The sequence below is a fragment of the Alnus glutinosa genome, chromosome 5 (genome assembly GCF_958979055.1).
Source record: "Alnus glutinosa chromosome 5, dhAlnGlut1.1, whole genome shotgun sequence".
Taxonomy (NCBI): domain Eukaryota; kingdom Viridiplantae; phylum Streptophyta; class Magnoliopsida; order Fagales; family Betulaceae; genus Alnus; species Alnus glutinosa.
This window is the reverse complement of record NC_084890.1, coordinates 23,444,858-23,463,798: the sequence shown is the minus strand read 5'-3', so window position 1 is coordinate 23,463,798 and position 18,941 is coordinate 23,444,858. Positions and strand designations below refer to the sequence as shown.

At 35.2% G+C, this 18,941-nt stretch overlaps 1 protein-coding gene across 1 annotated transcript; it reads left to right on the top strand.

Annotated features, from left to right (window-relative positions):
• The first annotated feature begins 4,257 nt into the window (after window positions 1-4,257).
• LOC133867588 (accelerated cell death 11) lies at window positions 4,258-9,107 on the top strand. The gene is made up of 4 exons (XM_062304331.1): window positions 4,258-4,549; window positions 4,904-5,076; window positions 8,254-8,399; window positions 8,852-9,107. The coding sequence occupies exons 1-4, from the start codon at window positions 4,358-4,360 to the stop codon at window positions 8,956-8,958; spliced, it is 618 nt and encodes a 205-aa protein (XP_062160315.1). The 5' UTR covers window positions 4,258-4,357; the 3' UTR covers window positions 8,959-9,107.
• Window positions 9,108-18,941: the final 9,834 nt, after the last annotated feature.

Below are 18,941 nucleotides of genomic sequence, written 5' to 3'. Positions count from 1 at the left end.
GTATGAAGATCTTTATATATGAGAAGGAAAAGCTTAGGGCAATGTTCTTGACAACTAGTGCTCGGGTTTGTCTTACCACTGATACGTGGACTTCAGTTCAAAAACTTAATTATATGTGTGTCACTTGCCATTTTATTGATAGTGATTGGAATTTACATAAAATAATTATAAATTTATCTTTAATTCATAATCACAAATGAGAGACTATTGGGAAAAAGATAGAGTCTTGTATGCTTGAGTGGGGTATTAGTAGCATTTTTACTGTCACGGTTGACAATGTTAGTGCCAATGACACTGCTATTGAGTACTTAAAGAGGAAAAATAGAGATAAGGTGGGCGCTATATTGGATAATGAGTTTATACATATGAGATGTTGTGCACACATACTTAATCTTATTGTGACTGATGGTTTAAAAGAGGTTAATAACTCTATTGTGAAGGTTCGAAATACGGTGAAATATGTGAAGTCATCACCTTCAAGATTTGAGAAATTTAAGGCTTGTATGGAGACAAAAAAAATTCAGTTTAAGGGTTTGTTGTGTCTTGATGTTCCAACTAGATGGAACTCCACATATAAGATGTTAGAAGCCGCTGAAAAATATCGAAATGCTTTACATCTAATGGAAGAAGAAGATGGATACTTTGTTTCTACATTGTTTGAGGGAGGGCAAGGGAGACGGGGTTTGGGACCTCCTACTTTTGAGGATTGGGAAAATGTTAGGGTATTTTTCAAGTTTTTAAAACTTTTTTATGATGTGACCATGCGACTTTCAGGTTCTTTGTATGTGACGTATAATATGTACTTCCAAGAGATTTGTGGCATCCAAGCACATTTATAGGCTTTTAGCGAGAGTGGGGATTATGTATTAAGTGCCATGGCAGAGAAAATGAAGATGAAGTACAATAAATAAGTATTGGGGAGATCTTGATAGGGTTAACTTGATGTTGTTTGTTGTAGTTGTTCTTGATCCACGTACCAAATTTGATTCATTAGATTATTGGTTCAAATAAGTTCTTAGTGTTGAGCAAGCAACTCGAATGACTACAAAATTGAGGTGCCACTTGGACAAATTATATGATCACTATGACAACAATGGTGAGAGTTCCTATCGGGTTCATAATGGTAGTGATTCGTCAACCACAATAGATGAAAGTGAGAATATTGACAATTCATTTCACTTCATGAGTAAGTTTCAAAAGTATCGGGCTTCTAAAAGTGATGTAGAAAGCAAATCAGAACTAAATCGGTATTTGATGGAGGATGTAGAGAAAATGAATGTTAATTTTGATATTTTAAATTGGTGGAAGGTGAACTCAATCAAATTCCCAGTAATTGCCCAAATAGCACGGGATGTTTTAGTAATTCTCATTACAACAGTTGCTTCAGAGTCGGCTTTTAGTACTGGAGGGCGTGTTTTGGACCCTTTTCGAAGTTCGTTGGCTCCAACAACTATTAAAGCCTTGCTATGTTCACAGAATTGATTAAGGTTGAAACCCATAAGCGGTGACAATGGTTATGATTCAGAGATAATTGATGATGCTGAAAGTTATAGGCTCGAATCAGGCAAGCTTTCTATTATTTAAATATTCGTTTACTCTATTTATCATATTTGAATTATGATTGTAAATCTTTTTTTTTTTTTTTTTTATTCTCCTTTGTAGAAATAACTTTGAAGAACGTCAGCATTTTTCTTGAAGATGATTAGTTGAAGATGCTACCATGCAGGGTTTCTTGTTTTTTGTTGCTGGTTTAGAGCATTTAGCTGTTGATGAAATTATTGATTTTTTTTTTTGCGTTCATTGATTCTACTAAATTACGGATTATATTCTTTTGTTGGGACTTTTAATTTTTGTTGTACTAAGTTTTTTTTTTTTTTTTTGTTGGAACTTTAAATTTGTTGGACAGTTGGACTAAGTTTCTAATTCTCTTGTTGGAACTTTTAATTTCTATTGAACCAAGTTTATGTTTTTTTTTTGTTGGAACTTTTAATTTTTTTTTTTTGTGTTCATGCTTAGGTAGCTTAGCTATTGATTTAAAATTTGTTTTGATTATTAATGTATCCTGCAGTGAACAATATGTATTACTTGTGTGATTGCTAGGTAATCTTGTGTGAAGACTTGCATCAGTAGCAGACTAGCAGTGGACTAGTGTGACACTGATTGCTAGCCTGTTAGGTTTGTTCACATTGATGAATGTTGAGGAATTGAGGATGGACGTGGACCACATACATACCATTCTTGAATCTTGTGGAAGGGTTGGTGCGTTTGGGTATCAAATATTTCGAATATAAATAATATTCTGAATCTGATCACGGATTTCAAGGTAATGGACCTTTAGGGCCCAGAATATATTTGTAAAAATAATAAGGAAAAAAACAAATAGAATACCCGAACCCGCAAAACCCGCCCCCAATCCGTGGTACCCGTGGCCCATCGGATTGACCATTAAATACGCGGGTTGCGGATCCCGATTTTTAAATTCGCTCACTGTGGGGCGGGTTGTATAAAACATATAAATCTGGTCCAATCCGGCCAGCGCCCACCCCTACACTAGATCATTTCTTTATTATTTTTTTTTTCACTATTTTCTCTCTTCTCTCTTCCTTTTCAAGATGTCAAATTGGTAATAATATAATAAAAATTTGATTTTTTTTTTAAAAAAAAAGAAAAGAGAATAAATACTGTTAAAAGTTCGTATAAAAAGATAATTAAAGAAAAGCACTTTTATCTATAATAAATAAATAAATAAAATCACTTTTTATTAGACATTTTACATCTTATCGCCAACGATGCTCTAAATGACGTTGAAGAGAATCTATGGCAAGCCAAAAGTAGCTGGATATGTAAGAGTAAACATGGGCCTTGTTTGGAAAAGCCGTCACTATTTATATTTTTTTAATTTTATTTTTACATTTTCAATACCAATCAATATTAAAACATTCTACATTTTTTTAATTTTCATATCACATCAATAATTTTGTTATTACTATTCAAATAGAAAATTTACTACAATATATATATATATATATATATATATATATATATATATATATATATATTTTCACTTTTATATACAAATTCTTTTTACTTTATATCACATCATCACTTTTTACTAATTTCAAAATTAACAACCGACTATACTGTTCTGTATAAACATTTGCCAAACATACATGATGATCATTTACTCTGAAAAAAGGAGAAATGCTGGACAATCTACTTTGGTCTATTTTTGATCCTTTGTGTTTTTTTTTAATAAAAGAAAAAGATAATTATACCACTAGTTTATGGGTTAACCCAAATTACGAATCACTTATTGTGGTACAAAAAGTTTATGGAGGGTTATTGTGGTAAATTATAATTATAAATCACTCACTGAACCCGTTTTTCATCCACTAATTTAACAGAGTTGATTAGTAAATTATAATACAAATAATATTTAGATGTTGTTTCATTATTTATATGACGTGACAAATTAATGGATTCTGTTAATTTAGTGGATGAAAAATGGGTTCAAAGAGTGATTTATAATTATATTTTATCACAATAATCCTCCATGAACTTTTTGTACTACAGAGAGTGATTCATAATTTAGGCCGACCTAAAAAATTAATAGTGCAATTACTCTTAAAAAAATTACTGTTTAAAATCGGTTCTCTCTATTTTTTTTTTCTCTTTCAACAAAAAACTGTAAGATCAACAAACCACTACAGTAAATGCATTATCGGCCTTGTTTGTTAAGGCACGTTACAGTACAGAGTCGTGCTGTAGGGTCCCACGACTGACATTTTCTTTAATTTTTTCAGATGAATTCGTTCTGAGAGAGGGGAGTTTACGTTGAACTGGTCTCTACGTGGAATTATCAATAAAAGCAAGTATAATATATATTTTTTTCTTTTTCTTTTACGTTGCTTTTGTTGACAATTCCACGTAAAGACCAGTTCAACGTAAACTCTCTTCTCTCAAAACGAATTCATCTGAAAAAATTAAAAAAAATGTCAGCCGTGGAACCCTACCGCACGACTCTGTACTGTAACGTGCCTAACAAACAAGGCCATCATTTCTCAGTAAAGGAGGAGGACGTCTCTTTCTTGAGGCGTAATTTACAAGGGACGAGAAACCCTCCCCCGGCCCATTTTTATTAAAAAATAATTTCTTTTATCAAAAGCAATTTTTGATGTCATATCAAGAATTACTTTTTAATTAAAAATACCGGTTGAGAGACGGAAAAACGTCCCCACGAATCATTTTCGCTCTTTATTTGCATTCCCATTCATAGCAGCACCAGCAAAGAACATTCCAATTCCCAAAACCAAGATTGACCTGACCAGGCAGAGAGAGCGAGAGAGATCTTGTTCCAATGGCAGACCTGAACGACGAGAAGCCCCTGAGAAAAATATCGGAGGCGTTCAAGGAGCTCGCTGCCACTGTGAATTCCCAAACCGCAGACGTGGAGGTCGCGCCATTCGCGCGCGCCTGCTCCCATATCTCGACTCTCTTCGCCTGCTTGGGCATCGCCTTCAAGTTTGCTGAGAAGGACTACGTCGCAAAGGTACGTGTTTAGCTCTCGATTTCTTACTTTGATTGCAACAATTGATAGCAAAAGCTCAACTCTTTCGAGCCTAACCTCATCATTTTGGTTTGATTGAATTGTGTTTTATTGTTGTGTTGGATATTAGATCTACTTTCTCAGTTTTCTTGGCAAACAAACAGAAAATTGGAATGTTTTACTGCAGAGTATAGTTGAAATGGGAAACGATGTGGAAATCTGGACAGTTTTCTGAAATGTCAAATTTTAACTGTCTTTGTGCCTTATGAATATCGTGATTTAATTGATTAATTAGTTGATTATTTTGTCGTTTTTGAGGGTTTTAGCATTCTTTGATTTGCTGCTTGATAATAACAGGTTAATGATCTCGCGGGGGCGGCAAGATCGATCGGGACCTTGCAGGCTTTGCTTGAACGGGATGTAGAAGCGAACACAGTAAGGAAAGGTGGTAGTCATTCGAGAAACCTCTTGAGAGTGAAACGTGGGATTGATATGATCAGGGTACTCTTCGAGCAGATCCTAGTAACAGAGTATGTGGATCATCAACTTCTTTATGTAGCTTTTTGCTGTATTCTAGTGGCTTTTCAGCATGTGATATCGTCCTGCTCTGGACAATTTCTAATTTTTACCGTGTAGTTGGATACACGTGTTGTTTAAGAATTGGCCAGAATGGATCACATCAATTTGTAATCTTAGAATGCCCCCCCGTCCTGCCCCTAGTCCTTTGTAGGGGGAAAAAAAACTCTAAATATGAAAGGTTCATATTATGTAGTTACACGACAGCATAATCAAATAGGGAGGATTCGTTATACCAAGATATAGCGAACCTTGCTCAAATTTAAAACTTTGCTGAGGAACTCTAGAACCAAGATTTTATGGTAAACCCCTAGGCAGACAAAGAATTTGTGGAATGTAATTTTATTCAAGGCCGGAAGTAGTTATGAAAGAATGTTGAAGTGTGCTGGCCAAGAAACACCACCGAGTGTCCTTGTCAATGGATTTGATATTAAAATGTGATTTGGAAAAATAAGAAGTAAAGGCAAATTTTAGTAAATTTTTCATAAAGGGCTTATAATTACTTTAATATGATATTTGGACAATGTTTGTATGATTTGCTTAATATCAACCCGAATATGCTATATAACATTGATTTTTTCTAAATTTTAAATTCTTTTTAGGCATATATAAAAGGTTGAAAATTTCTTAATGCAAAATGATATGGAAGCTTGCAATGCCATTACAATGGCTATTGTCAAATATTGATTTTATTTGTCTTGTGAGGAGGGAGGTGAGGCTCCCTCCCTCCCTTCTCCTCTTCTGCTAGTGGCTTTTCTTCTTCATTTTGGTCTTTTGTTTTTGGGTTTCACTGCATCTTCGGAGTAGATCTACGCTGGGTGGGTCTCCTTCGGTGCACATGCGCCCCGCCTGTGGCATCGCCGGCTTATTCCGGTCATCACTGTTGTTGTCGTTTTTGTGGGTGGCTGCTGCGCCGGTGTGTGTGGCTATTTTGGTTCCTTTGCACCTTGGGATGTAGATCTGTAGTGTTTGGGTCCTCCTCATGCACGTGCCTCATTGGGGGTCTCCCGTCATGTTCCGGATCTTCCCCGCCGTCGGCGCAGCCGTGGGTTGCCGCCACTCGCCGTTTCGGCACGCATGGCCGAGGGTGTTTTTGAAGTTTGGGTGTTAGATCTACAGTGTTTGGGACTGTTTCTCCACGCACGCGCTGCTCCTTAGGCTTCTTCGGCTGATTCCGCGCCTTTCAATGGCTCTCCGGCAGTTTCAGTGCCGCCACCAGAGTGCGTGGCTTCACGCGCCGCCACCAGGGCGTGTCTCCATGCGCTGCCGCTGTTGCAGGTTTTTTGTTTGTTTGTTTTTTTTTTAAGTAGCTCTGGCTTTTCCTTGTATTTTGGGTTTGTTTTCGGCTTCTGTGGGTTCGGGTCTTTGGGTGTTTTCGTGGGTTTTGGGCTCGTGGGTGTTTTGTTTGGGAGGGTTGTTCGGAGTTTGTTGTGGGTTTTGGGGGGTTTGTTGGGTTGGGTTGCTTTAGGGTCTTGTTTGGGAGTTTTTCGGGGGCTTTTTCTATTTTTTGGGTATTGGGTTTCTTGTGGGTTCTGCTTGGGTCGGTGTTGAGGCTATTGTTTCTTGTATATTCCGTGTCTACTAGGGGCGCCTTACGCTGTTATTTATAAAATCTGCACTTATAAAAAAAAAAAAAAAAAATTGTGCTACATGGGTTTTGATTGAGCTTGCAGTAGTACTTTAAAATTTCTTTGTTAGTGCATGTATTTATGCTAATTTAATCTTGGACTGAGGAATCTATGTGAGACGTGAACTGGTCTCTCAAGGTGTACTTAAACATAGGAAAATGGATACGTGGTGCTTTCTATAAGTTGCTTATGCATATTTTACAGCTAAATTTGATGTTAAACAAAAACTGCACAAATTATATTTTGCAGCTAAATTGCATGAGTGTGGATACTAAAGATAAGATTCCATAAATTGTTTGAAGGTTCATGCAATTCAAAACTAACAGAATTTGTCAGAAGTCAATTATCATTAGTACTAATCTGTGATGTGGTATCTCCCCCTCCCCTTTAACCCTGGATTCAACCATTTGTGAATGGGGATATGGTGTGTGTCAGGGTTTTATTCTATCTGATGGTACCAAGATTGGCCTAGTTTATGGACTTAAATTTTGCCTTCCAGGGTGGTTGACTCATGTGATAAAGGCACATCATAGCTTGATTGTTTTTACTTTGCAGGTTTTTTGAATTTATGTTCTTCTTTTTCTTCCTATTAGGGGTTCTCTTGTAGACTGGTTGCGCCCGTCTATCCTTTATTAATGATATGAAATTTCTTATAAAAAAAATGGCTATGTTTGTTATGAGTTTTGATTTGAAAACGTTTTTGATATAATAGAAAGTTAAGAAGTGTTTTTGGTGGAATCCACATTTAAAATGTTGTCCGTGGGGTCCACATTCTGTTAGTTTTGACTTGCATGAACCATCTTGAGACCCGGTTGGTTGTGCCAGACTGGTAAACCAATAAGTATGGCATGTACTCCAGTGATACTACTACAGAGAATAGGTGATATAATTGCATGGAGGAGTTTGTGTAAATAAATATGACTATAGGATAAGCCAAAATCCTTTCACATGACCTAATACACATGCTAAGGCTTATATGCAAAGAAAAGGGAACCAGACAACTTCAAAAAAGGTTCAGGGAAAAAAATGGTAACTGTTTGCTTATATTTTATCCATGTTTCTGGTAAAAACCATGGCAATAATTATTCACAATAATTTACATGTCCTACATGAATAGCTTCAGAGTTCAGTAGATTTCTTGGTCACAAAGGACGGAAGCGTTCCCCTTGAAGATTCCAGATTGTCCAAATAGAGAAAGAACTCAAGCAATGGAATTTTTGAATATTCCATTGAAGCAAGAAGAGATAATGCTGCTTTAAATGCTTGGTTGCCGAATGCCTTAGTCATGAAAATATATATTGTGCAAATGGCCTACAATCCCATAAGTGATTGGACACAAAAAGTTGATGTTCAAGAAAATAGTAATCAATTATTTATAATAAAAAAAATCCAGCAATTGTTAAAAAATTAACCTGATTGACTTAGATTTTGAAGTTGATGTTATGTGGTTAATTTTATAGATGGAGTTAACTGTTCCTGACAATCCTGACAATCATATGGCAGGGGAAATTCCCTAAAGGATGCAGCTTCCAAGTCCTATGCACAGGTACTTGCTCCTCATCATATATGGGCTATCAGAACAGCTGTAGCTGCAGGGATGTATGCACTTCCTACAAAGGCACAGCTATTGAAGAAGCTTAATGAAGATGGTGAGTTCATGAAGCAATTGGTACAATTATTTGGTTAAATTTATCAAAAAAGTACAAAAATGAATACCTGTTAACATGCTTTTAGTATTTGAACCAGTTTTCTACATAGTGTATTGCAATAGGTTATGCAGTTGGTTGGTTAAAATGCATACCCTTGACTTCTTTACCCCTTAATTTGTCAAAAGCCTTCGGGGTCGGTGGCTGTTTCTCACATTGCAATGAAGTATGGACATAGGCTTATTACTCCAAAACCAAGTTATACTTGCATCCTTAATGATCCTCTCGTTCAATTAGGCTTTTCTAGCCAAAAAAAAAAAAAAAAAGTAAAAAGAAAAAAGACAGCATTGCGGGCAACTGGCAGAGGGAAGCTTGTGTTCTTTAAAATCTAGTTTTTTATGTTTCTAATTTAGGTAGCCCTAATGGTATATGCTTTTGCGCTATGTTACTTTCAGAGACATCGGCAAGGATTCATATGCAAAGTTACATTTCTACATCAGCTCCTGTTATCCGGTACATTGACAAACTCTACCTTTCAAGAGGACTGGGTGTTGATTGGTAAAGCATGACTTGTTACGTGGCTACTCAGATTTATTTGATATGATCAATCTCTGTCTATTGGAATTAGCTTTGATATTATTATTACTATTATTATCGTGTTTATATGAATACCTTGAAATTATTGTATATTAAGATAAGCGTTATTGCAAAGTTGATGGGAGTTAAATTTCCTGTGATGCTATCTTTGAGATTGTGTAATCATCTAGAGATAGAAAATCAGTTGGTGTTGTGTGTTGCTTGCAAATGGCTGGGTTTTTCCATTGCTCTTGCAATGGCATTGGAAATTGTAACCTAAAATCGATTCATGGACTAGAATGTATCAGCTTAAACCAACCCACAAACTGACATATAAATTTGAGGTTCTCAAAGTTCATTTAGCTTGAGTAGTTTTGAGAATTGGTAATTTGATTTTCTTATCGTTGATTAACTGATTACGTCAGGGAGTCTTACTTGAATATTATTGAGAATTCTGGAGTTTTTGATATAACATTGCAGTTTGAAAAAATTATCACCGGCGATTGAGTACTTCTAAATTATCCCATCCAATGGTCTTTTAACATGCGGTTTTTACCTGATAACTTCAAGAAATGAAGAACTGAACTCTTCGGTTTGGTCAGGAGAAACTAATTAGAAGTGTATTTACTATGCAATTCACTGTATTTGAAAAAAAAAAACAAAAAAGACGAAAAAAATATAAAAAAGCCCCTTGAACTAACAGAGGATTTTAAAATAACCCCTTAACTAATGTATGACTTATTAAACTACCAAAGTATACCAAAAAGATCACTTTTGTCCAAATATTCTTATAATACCCATATTCTCTTATAAAGTATGCCAAAAAGGTCACTTTTGAAGAACATAAGTTAGAAACCAATGTTAGATCAATTACTATTTCTCTAGGATCACTTTGAGTGGATTTTAGTCTCTTTGGACAAAGTAAGAAGGACCATTAGTTGCATGGTAAGAAGGGTGTTTTACATTTTCCTTCGAACGAGGCCATCAACTGAACTTCTCGGATTTTAGTATTGGGACTTGATGCATTGGTTCGGTTGACAGAGCTTCGATTGAACTATCAATTGAGTCATTTTGTCATGATTTTCAAACTTCTATTGACAGTTTGTTTTGCCATAGTAAACATCAAAATCTGATTTTTTTTGTGAATTACGAAGTTTTAACCCTTTGAATCGTCTTTCCAATGCCACCGAAGTTTATTTCATATGATGTCAGAATAAAAATATATTGGCATCTTACTTTGACTATGTCACGCCCAACAAGACACCTTGCAACCATAAACATGTGAAAGTCTACAGAAACATAACTTACACTTTGATACCAAAACACATGCTTTTAACATATCTTCTAAAATTTAAATAGTCTTTTCTAACTGATCATCTATTTGAGGGTGAAGCGAAGTGCTGAAATTCAACTGTGTTTCCTCTTTACATGAACCCCAAAACCTTAAAGTGAAACGTGGATCTTAGTATGCAACAATGGATACCAGTTCCTTAACATAAAGTTAGGCTAACTTATCAATAGGGTAATTCACCCAAACAAGAATATAATGAGACAACTTTATCAATCTATCCACAATTATCTAAATTGCATCTAGACCACCAGACGCTCTTGGTAAGCATGTTACAAAATTCATAGATCGATATGTGTTCCCATTTCAATTTAGTTATAGGAAGTGGCTATAACAACCTTGTAGGTCTCTGATGCTCAATCTCCATCCAAAAACTCATAAGTACTCTGCCTCCAAGATTAACAGCAATTTAATCAAGTGGATATCGAATTGTTGGATGGCTAGTTGATGATTTATAGAACATATTAATATAGATTAACCTTGTGGAGAATTTTAGTGAATCGTTTGTTTGAAAAATCCTAAGTGGTGTAGTTTTGGTATATTGACTGAATGTACATTTTGTTAAGGGAAAAATATATATTAGCCCCTCAAACTACCACTCTTTCTCCGGATAGCACCCCGAACTACCAACACTTGCACTCCGACCCCCCAAACTACCACTTTCTGATTTTTTGGCCCCATCCGTCTATTTATACCGTTAATTCTAACAGAAATTGGCCAAAAACCCGAAAATACCCCTCCCTTAACCGTGAGAATTTCAAAGTGTAGGAGAGGTATTTTCGGAATTTTGTTTAAAATTAACGGCATAAATGGACGGATGGGGCCAAAAAATCAGAAAGTGGTAGTTTGGGGGGCCAGAATCTAAGCATTGATAGTTTGAGGGGTCATCTGGAGAAAGGGTGGTAGTTTGGGAGGCTAGTATATATTTTTCCCTTTTGTTAACTTTTTATTGATATGCTTAATAGTGTAAATATTACGAAGTGGCTGAAGTAATTATGGTAAATTTTAGTGACTTGTTGAAAGATTCCTGGTATTAGCTCTCGGGAAATATGAGGATTTTGGAACTTAAAGAGAGATTGTTTATCTTGTGAAAATTTTATAAAAGAAAGGGGAAAATACAATTTACCCCTTTAAAGTTTGACAACTTTTTTAATTTTGCCTCCAATGTTTAAAAAGTTGCAATGTGTCTCAACAAAATTTTCAATTTGACCAATTCGTTAGTGATTGCCATCCTTTTTAACTCAAATTATTGAAAAGACTTAAATGCTATTTTTCAAAAAGAAAAAGAAAAGGTGGTCATAGTCACACCCCATCTAACTAGAATGAGGTTGGCCGATCCACCCCCATCTGGCCGGAATGGGGGTGACTTCACCGAAACCACCTCCAAATCCTTTGGGGTTAGCTCGACCACCCCCATTTGGCCAAGGGGGTGGCACAATCAACCCCAAATGGCCTGGTCACTTCCCCCCCCCCCCCCCCCCCCCCTTTTTTTTTTTCTTCCTGTTTTTTGATTTTTTTTAAACAATGGCATTTTGGGAATTAACATATATGTATGGGGTAATTTTGGAATTTTTGTACCAAAAAATGCATATTTGGCGCACGTGAGCCATTTTTTTTTGTCAAATGAGACAGAAATCACTAACGAATTACTCACATTGAAAATTTTGAAAACTTTGTTATGGCACATTGCAACTTTTTAAACATTTGCGACAAAATTGAAAACAGTGGTCAAATTTTGAGTAGTAAATTGTATTTTCCCCTAAAAGAAAGATATGCTTTAGCATGCCTATTGTGAGATCGGGGCGTGACAGACTAAGTTTGTGCTGGAAGTTATTCATAAACGTGGACTGAATTTTACACTAACTTAGTCCTTAACTCAAGAGTAAAACATACCCAAAAACATATTTTGTCACATGAATTTGCTAACACAAAAATAAAATCTTTTTACAATTGAATTCTTCATGATTTGACTAAAACTCATCAATAATTAGAATCAAAACATGTAAAGTATTATTCACCCAACTAAAATACACCAAGGTAATATCAATTGTTCATTTTTTTAAAATATTGTAATTCCTACTTATCCCGATAATAAGATATTTAGTCGATTTACCCTAAAAATTACGAAATTAAAAGGAAAAATTCACTAAAATTAATATTCTAATCACAAAATGTAAAAAATTATCTTTATCCTCAAATTAAAAATATCTAAATCGCAAGGAATAAAAATTTAGGGTGTTACAGCTAGTTATGCCACTTGGATTGTCAAATATTGCGGCAAACACTTTTATGCTGGTGGTGAATCTTGTTTTGAAAACTTATATAGGGAAATTTATGGTAGTGTACTTTGATGATACTCTTGTGTGTAGTCATTCAATTAAGCAGCAATTACAACATTTATAGGTTGTTTTGACTAGTTTGCAAGAACATAGATTGTTTATTACTTTGAAGAAGTGCAGCTTTATGACAAAACATGTTTTGTTATTGGGGTCTGAAGTCTCTTCTCAACCATTCTAGAGTGGCCAACTCCTTTTAAACATTCATTAGGTACGTAGTTTTTATGGTTTAACTTTTTTCTATCAACATTGTACAGGGATTTTAGCTCATTCGTTCCACCTGTTACTGATTGCTTGAAGAAGGGGACATCTAAGTGGATTGATGAAGAGGAAGAAAGCTTTAAAATCATCAAGAAAGCTAGCGGAATCACCACTTCTTTCTCTACCATATTTTGCTAAAGTTTTTTAATTGCATTGCGATTATTCAAAGCTTGGCATTTGAGCTATACTTATGCTCCGTTTGTTTCGATGTAAAATGGGTTTCGTCATAAAATGGTTTTAGGGAAGTCATTTTTCAAGAAAAATATTTTTTGACAAAAGCATTTTTTGGTGTTTGACACGTACGAAAAATCACAAATATTTTTTATATTTTCATTCAATCATATTAACTTATAAAAATCAATTTTTATTCACAACATATAAATATTAATGTAAAATAATATAAAAATCACCGGTGACGAGATTTCGTCACTAACAGGCAAGATTTCGGTCAGTTTCACTGGATTTCCGGCTACTATTGCTGGAATCCAAACAGTTTCGTCGAAATCTGGGTTAGCCGGATTCTGGCGAAACTGGCTGGAATATGACCATTTGTGCCGGAATCCTGCTAGAACGGTTGGAATCCGGTACACATAACGGCTGGATCCTGGCAAGTAGGCTAGAATCCGGCCGTTTTGGCCTGATCTGGCTAATTGGCCGGAATCCAGCGACTGTGACCAGACGTTGTCGGATTCCTGCACCGGCCAGATTCCGGTGCTGGTCGACTGCTTGAATGTGAAGGTCGACTGCATTGTTTAAAAGATGGTCAAATGCGTCTGCCGTCTGGGGAAAATGATTTACGCTTTTAAAAAGCGTAAATTATTTTTCAAAATTTACTAAGCATTTTTGGTCAAATGAAAATTATTTTCTGGTTGACTATTATTTTCACCCCATCAAACACCGAAAAATGCCAAAACTATTTTACGTCAAAACAAACGGAACATTAGTCAAGAATAGAAGCCCGTGGCATTCTTTAGGGAGAAGCTAAGTGGTTCAAGGCTGTGATTTTCAACTTCTAATGTGGAAACCTATGTAGTTGTGCATGCTATCTACCATTGGAGAGAGTATTTATATTAGCGGGATTATAATTAATATTCAAATCATGAGGCTTTAAGTATCTAAATGGGCAGCAACATTTGAATCGTAGGCATGGGAAATGGGTAACTTATTTGCAGCAGTTATCTGTTTACATTAAAGCATAAATCAGGTGCACAAAACAAGGTGGTTGATGCTTTAAGTACAAGGTCTCTTTTGTTATCAACTATGAAGGTTTAGGTTATTAAGTTTGATAGGTTCAAAGATTTGTTGGGATCATGCATAGAAGAATATACGGAACGGAAAACAACATGTAGGAACTTTGTCTTCAAGATAAATAAGACTTTGATTTAAAAATAAATACATAAGTTCGTGATACTTATAATCGAATTCGGCATCTTCTAATCATTTAGGGATATATAATTCTATTTGAAATTCTTCTTGCAGGTTGAATAATGAAGAACACATTCTTAATGTTTTTGATTAAATCTTTAGATCTTCTCTTTGATACTTGAATATGATTGTGAGTGTGGACTTACAAAACTATTCTCAATTCTATAGAATAGCTAGAAGCATAAATTGGAGAAAAATAAATATTCTCTCTTGAATATTTGTTGAAACTCTTTTGCACCCAATTGCGCATTTCATAAAACTGTTTATGAAACTTAAGTTCTTAAAAACTTATCCAAGCTTAAGTTATGTTTATGTTTCACTATAGTCCTCTATTTATAAATTCAAGTTTATTTTGCGAGATAAAAAAAAAAAGAAAAAGAAGAAGATGAAGAAGAAGAAGAAACAATCTCGAATCTTACCAGAACTAGGATAACAACTCCTAGTTTACTAGGAGTTGTGGTTACGAGGGGATAACTCCCCTTTTGATCTTCCCATGTGCTACCTAGGTCTAGGTTTTACCCTAGCCCTTATCTAATAAGCCCAAGACTTGGGCTTGAGTTTTATCCCATCGGTCAAATGCTCGCTTAACTCTATTTAAGCTTTTAAGAAAAAATCTCTAAGTTTGAAGCTTTTTAATTACTTAAGCCTTTATGAATTAAATTCCTACGCCCAATCAACTCCAAATAAATAAATGCATAACTGAGACCCAAAACGAATAATCAATTTACATGAGCTCAAAGAGGGACTGTTTGCTTATTTTAATCAATACAGATTGTTGAAGTTGACATGTTATGGTCGAGATCAATTTCTCAGTTCTATTTACGACTATAAACATTTTTTTATAAGTCACAATGGCTTATGACTATGATTTTTTGTATGCTAATTTACTTACTCACACCATAGTCAAATACAATGTAACTTAGAGACCTTACATGTCTATAATATGAAAATATTCAAATATATATGTACATATAACACATTAATATGTCAAATATTCAACATTATACAATTATAGAAAGGCATAATCTAACTAATTGGAGTTTTGAATACTAATCCCAACAAGATTTGTATTCAATTGATTCCTACTTTGGACAGATTTACGAGGAGGTTTCCAATGGCAAAGGTAGGCTTGCAATCCGACTTTCTGTTGAAGGGAACAAGATTGTGTGTTCCAAATTGTTTTCTTAAATGATAGATTCATTTTTCAATTGCATAATGAAGGGCACTTTTGTAGGGATAAGACTTATGCATTGGTTGCAGCAAATTATTTCTGCCGCAAGTGTCAAAAAGGAGAGCTACCAAATCAGTTTGTGGACTGATGTTAGCATGTATTTAGTCGTTATTGGTTTCTATTAAACATTTGAGTTCACATCCTTCTCAGGATTGGGAGGCAATACTATAAGCAGTCATGACTTCAAGTTATTTGCATTGAAAATAGTTATAATAAAATAACAACTCACATGGTTTGTGCAGTGCATTGTCACCGCACCAACATATGAATCAGAAGTTTTCACTTAATGTAATCAAGATAGATCATTATGATTGGTATCTTATAGTCTTATCAAATAGAATGCCCAATGCCATTATAAACTAGAAACTATAATTTATAAGTTACAAAGTTTATGGCTTAAATCTTTTATGTGATAATCTCATTAACCATTCAATATAACTTAAAGGACTACATGTATATAATAAATAATATGCATGTGTATACAATAATATGCCAAAGTTCTTAAAATAATTCAATAAATAAAAATCTTTATTTAATTAAATCAAACTCACATGCAAAAGAAATTAACTTTTAGTGCATAAACCCTGGTAGCAACTTATAGTCTTATTCAAGTTTTATATTATATATGATCTATTAAATTACAAATTCGAGTTTTATATTTTATATGTTCTATTGTAGTGCTCACACTCTTTGTCTATTTTTCTCTAGGTTGGTGTTGATGTCTCAATTATGAGAAGAGGAAGACATCAATACAATTAGCTCATCAATATTTTCAAATCCTCAATTATTCCAAGATTCTTAGGATCTATATGGAGATTAGGATATGCAATTATGATTTAGAGCACTACCAGAAGCTTTTTTTAGATTTTCTTTAAATTTAGAAAATCAAACTACTTTTTGATTTCCTATTCAAATAAATTCCACAATAACTTCCCTTATCATTTTTTCGTACAAGTTAAATATTATTTCAAATAAATGCTTGCGGAAGGAGAGAGGAAAGAAAAATTCATATAAATATTCTTTCAAATAAATACTAGGAAAAAGAAAAAAGAAAAAAAAAAGGGAAAGATTTATATTTTTTTTTGAATAAAACAATGGATAGAGAATAAAATATGCTACCTTATATTTAAGGAAGATAATGGAATTTAGAGAGTCCATTGCTAGTGCTAAGATTATCACCGTATGAATTTGAAAGGAATGAAACAATTATGGTCCAAAAGCAATTGCCAACAACAATTATGAAGGGGATTTATGTTTCAACAATTACAAAGGAATTTTGGCTTTTCGATAACCTTTACTCTTCAACATGCGATTGTTTTGCTTTAGGGACAATTATGAGGAATCTCTACAGTTGAGATACAATTATAAAGCTTCTTTCTAGACAATGAGAATCTTAATTGCTTTTTCAAAAATTATGGAGCACTTACAACTTTTTCCTTCTATATAAGGGATGTTGAAGCAAGCATTGGGCAGGAGTTAACCCTCTTCCTAACTCCTTCACAAAAATCTCAAACTAGCCCACCCTTTCTTCCATAAGAAATGATCCCTACACTCATTTCTCACAACAGCCTCACAACAAACTGACGTGGCTGGTAATATTTTATTATTTTTTTACAAAAAGAAAAGAAAACAAAACAAAAAAAATAATAAAATATTACCAGCCACATCAACTTGTTGTGAGGCTGTTGTGAGAAATGAATGTAGGGATCATTTCTCTTCTTCGGTAGCTCTTGTAGAATCGTGATTGGAGTTTAACTCTTTTGTAACGAAGACTCTCTACTCATTTTTTTTTTTTGATTTTATAAATGAAATAGATTTCCTCTGTTTTGGATATCAACCAAATTTTTAAACTTTCAAAAATTGCATTAATGGAAGAAGAGAAGAGAAGAATAAAGCTTGCACAGAAAAAAAAAAAAAATTATATATTTTTTAGAGATGTGTTATTTGCACACACGTGTGTACACGCATTGTACACACATTTAATGCGAGACCCAATGCATATAGGACATACAAATATCCTTAGTCTTCCCTTTTTATTTTTCTTTTTTCAACCAGAAAAGACGAGTGCTTTATCACGTCAGATCAAAATCTGACTGTAATAGTGGCGTTAAAAATGGAGAAATTAAATCTGATGTGGCATATTTCATGTTGGGGAGTAAAGGGTTGAGAGTGTTGAGTGGGTGTAAGTGTAGGGGTTCTCTTTTTTTTTTTTGGTTTTTTCGAACACGTAGCATTTGCTACCATATATAACTGAAAGCCCAAAGGCCAGTACAGAGAAAGGGAAGTCAACAAGACCCCTGAACTCAAAGTCAGAAGGATCTGACTTAAAACAGCTGCTGGAACAGAAACATTAAATTTACTAGAATTACATTTGAACCTCTCTTACATTAACGCTCACTCTCAAATAAAAGAGAGCCGATCTAGCAACTAGCCAATAGAAATTCCGATAAAATTTGAGTAATACATAGACAGATTGTACCGGAGGAAACAAGAAGAATACACAACACAAAACATGAAAAAACCCAAAAAAAAAAGAGGCTGCCAACAGTAGAGGAAGAAGCGGAATCCACCGAAGGCGGCGGCGGCGCGTGGATGACATGCGCCGTCACCTGTCCCACCCAGCCGTAGATCAACCACCGTAGACCTCAACCAGCACCGTGTGCGGCCAAAAGAAGAGGGGCGTGGCCGTCACGCGCGCCAAAGAGCAACAATCTCTCTGGTGCGTGTAGGCCACGCGCTGGACACCGATGACCACCGTGGCCCGAGCTTTCGGCAACTGGAGCGGACGATGACGGGGAGCACGGTTGAGGAGCGCATGTCTTGGAAAAAACAACGGAGTTGTGTAGATCTGGCTCCAAAAATGAAGAGGAAATCTGGAAAAAAATCGGCCAACAACCACCGTTAAAGACACGATCACCGCCACACCTCCAAGCTGGAAACACCTAGATTTGAGTTTTCCTGCCAGAAACAAAAGAAAGAAATAGAAAAACACAAATGTAAACCACCATAGCCTATCAAGGTTAGGGGAACAAAAACTCCATAACCCTAAACAAGCTGGGAGAAAATCTAGCCTCCACTGAAAGAGGCTCAGGGAGGAAGCAAAACACCTTAGTCCTAGAGAAATAAGGGCAAGACAAGAGCCGGGGGGAGGGAGGTTAGACAAAACGAGGAGCACTCCTTTTTTCTTACTTCTTTTCTCTCTCGCTCTCTGAGACCATAGCGGTTCTCTTGATCCCATATGTGGATTAGAAGTTGAAAGTATACATCATATATTATGGAGTTGTTCATAAATAGTGGATGTTTGGGGGTAAGCGAGATAAAATTTCAGAAAAGTACTTGTTGTGGTTCTGAATTTTTACAGGTGGTGG

Bases quoted from the DNA above. Each gene is read 5' to 3' on its own strand.
- LOC133867588 (XM_062304331.1), top strand. From the start codon at position 4,358: ATGGCAGACCTGAACGACGAGAAGCCCCTGAGAAAAATATCGGAGGCG. The intron at 4,550-4,903 runs GTACGTGTTTAG...TGATAATAACAG, and splicing joins AGAAGGACTACGTCGCAAAG to GTTAATGATCTCGCGGGGGC. The intron at 5,077-8,253 runs GTATGTGGATCA...ATCATATGGCAG, and splicing joins GAGCAGATCCTAGTAACAGA to GGGAAATTCCCTAAAGGATG.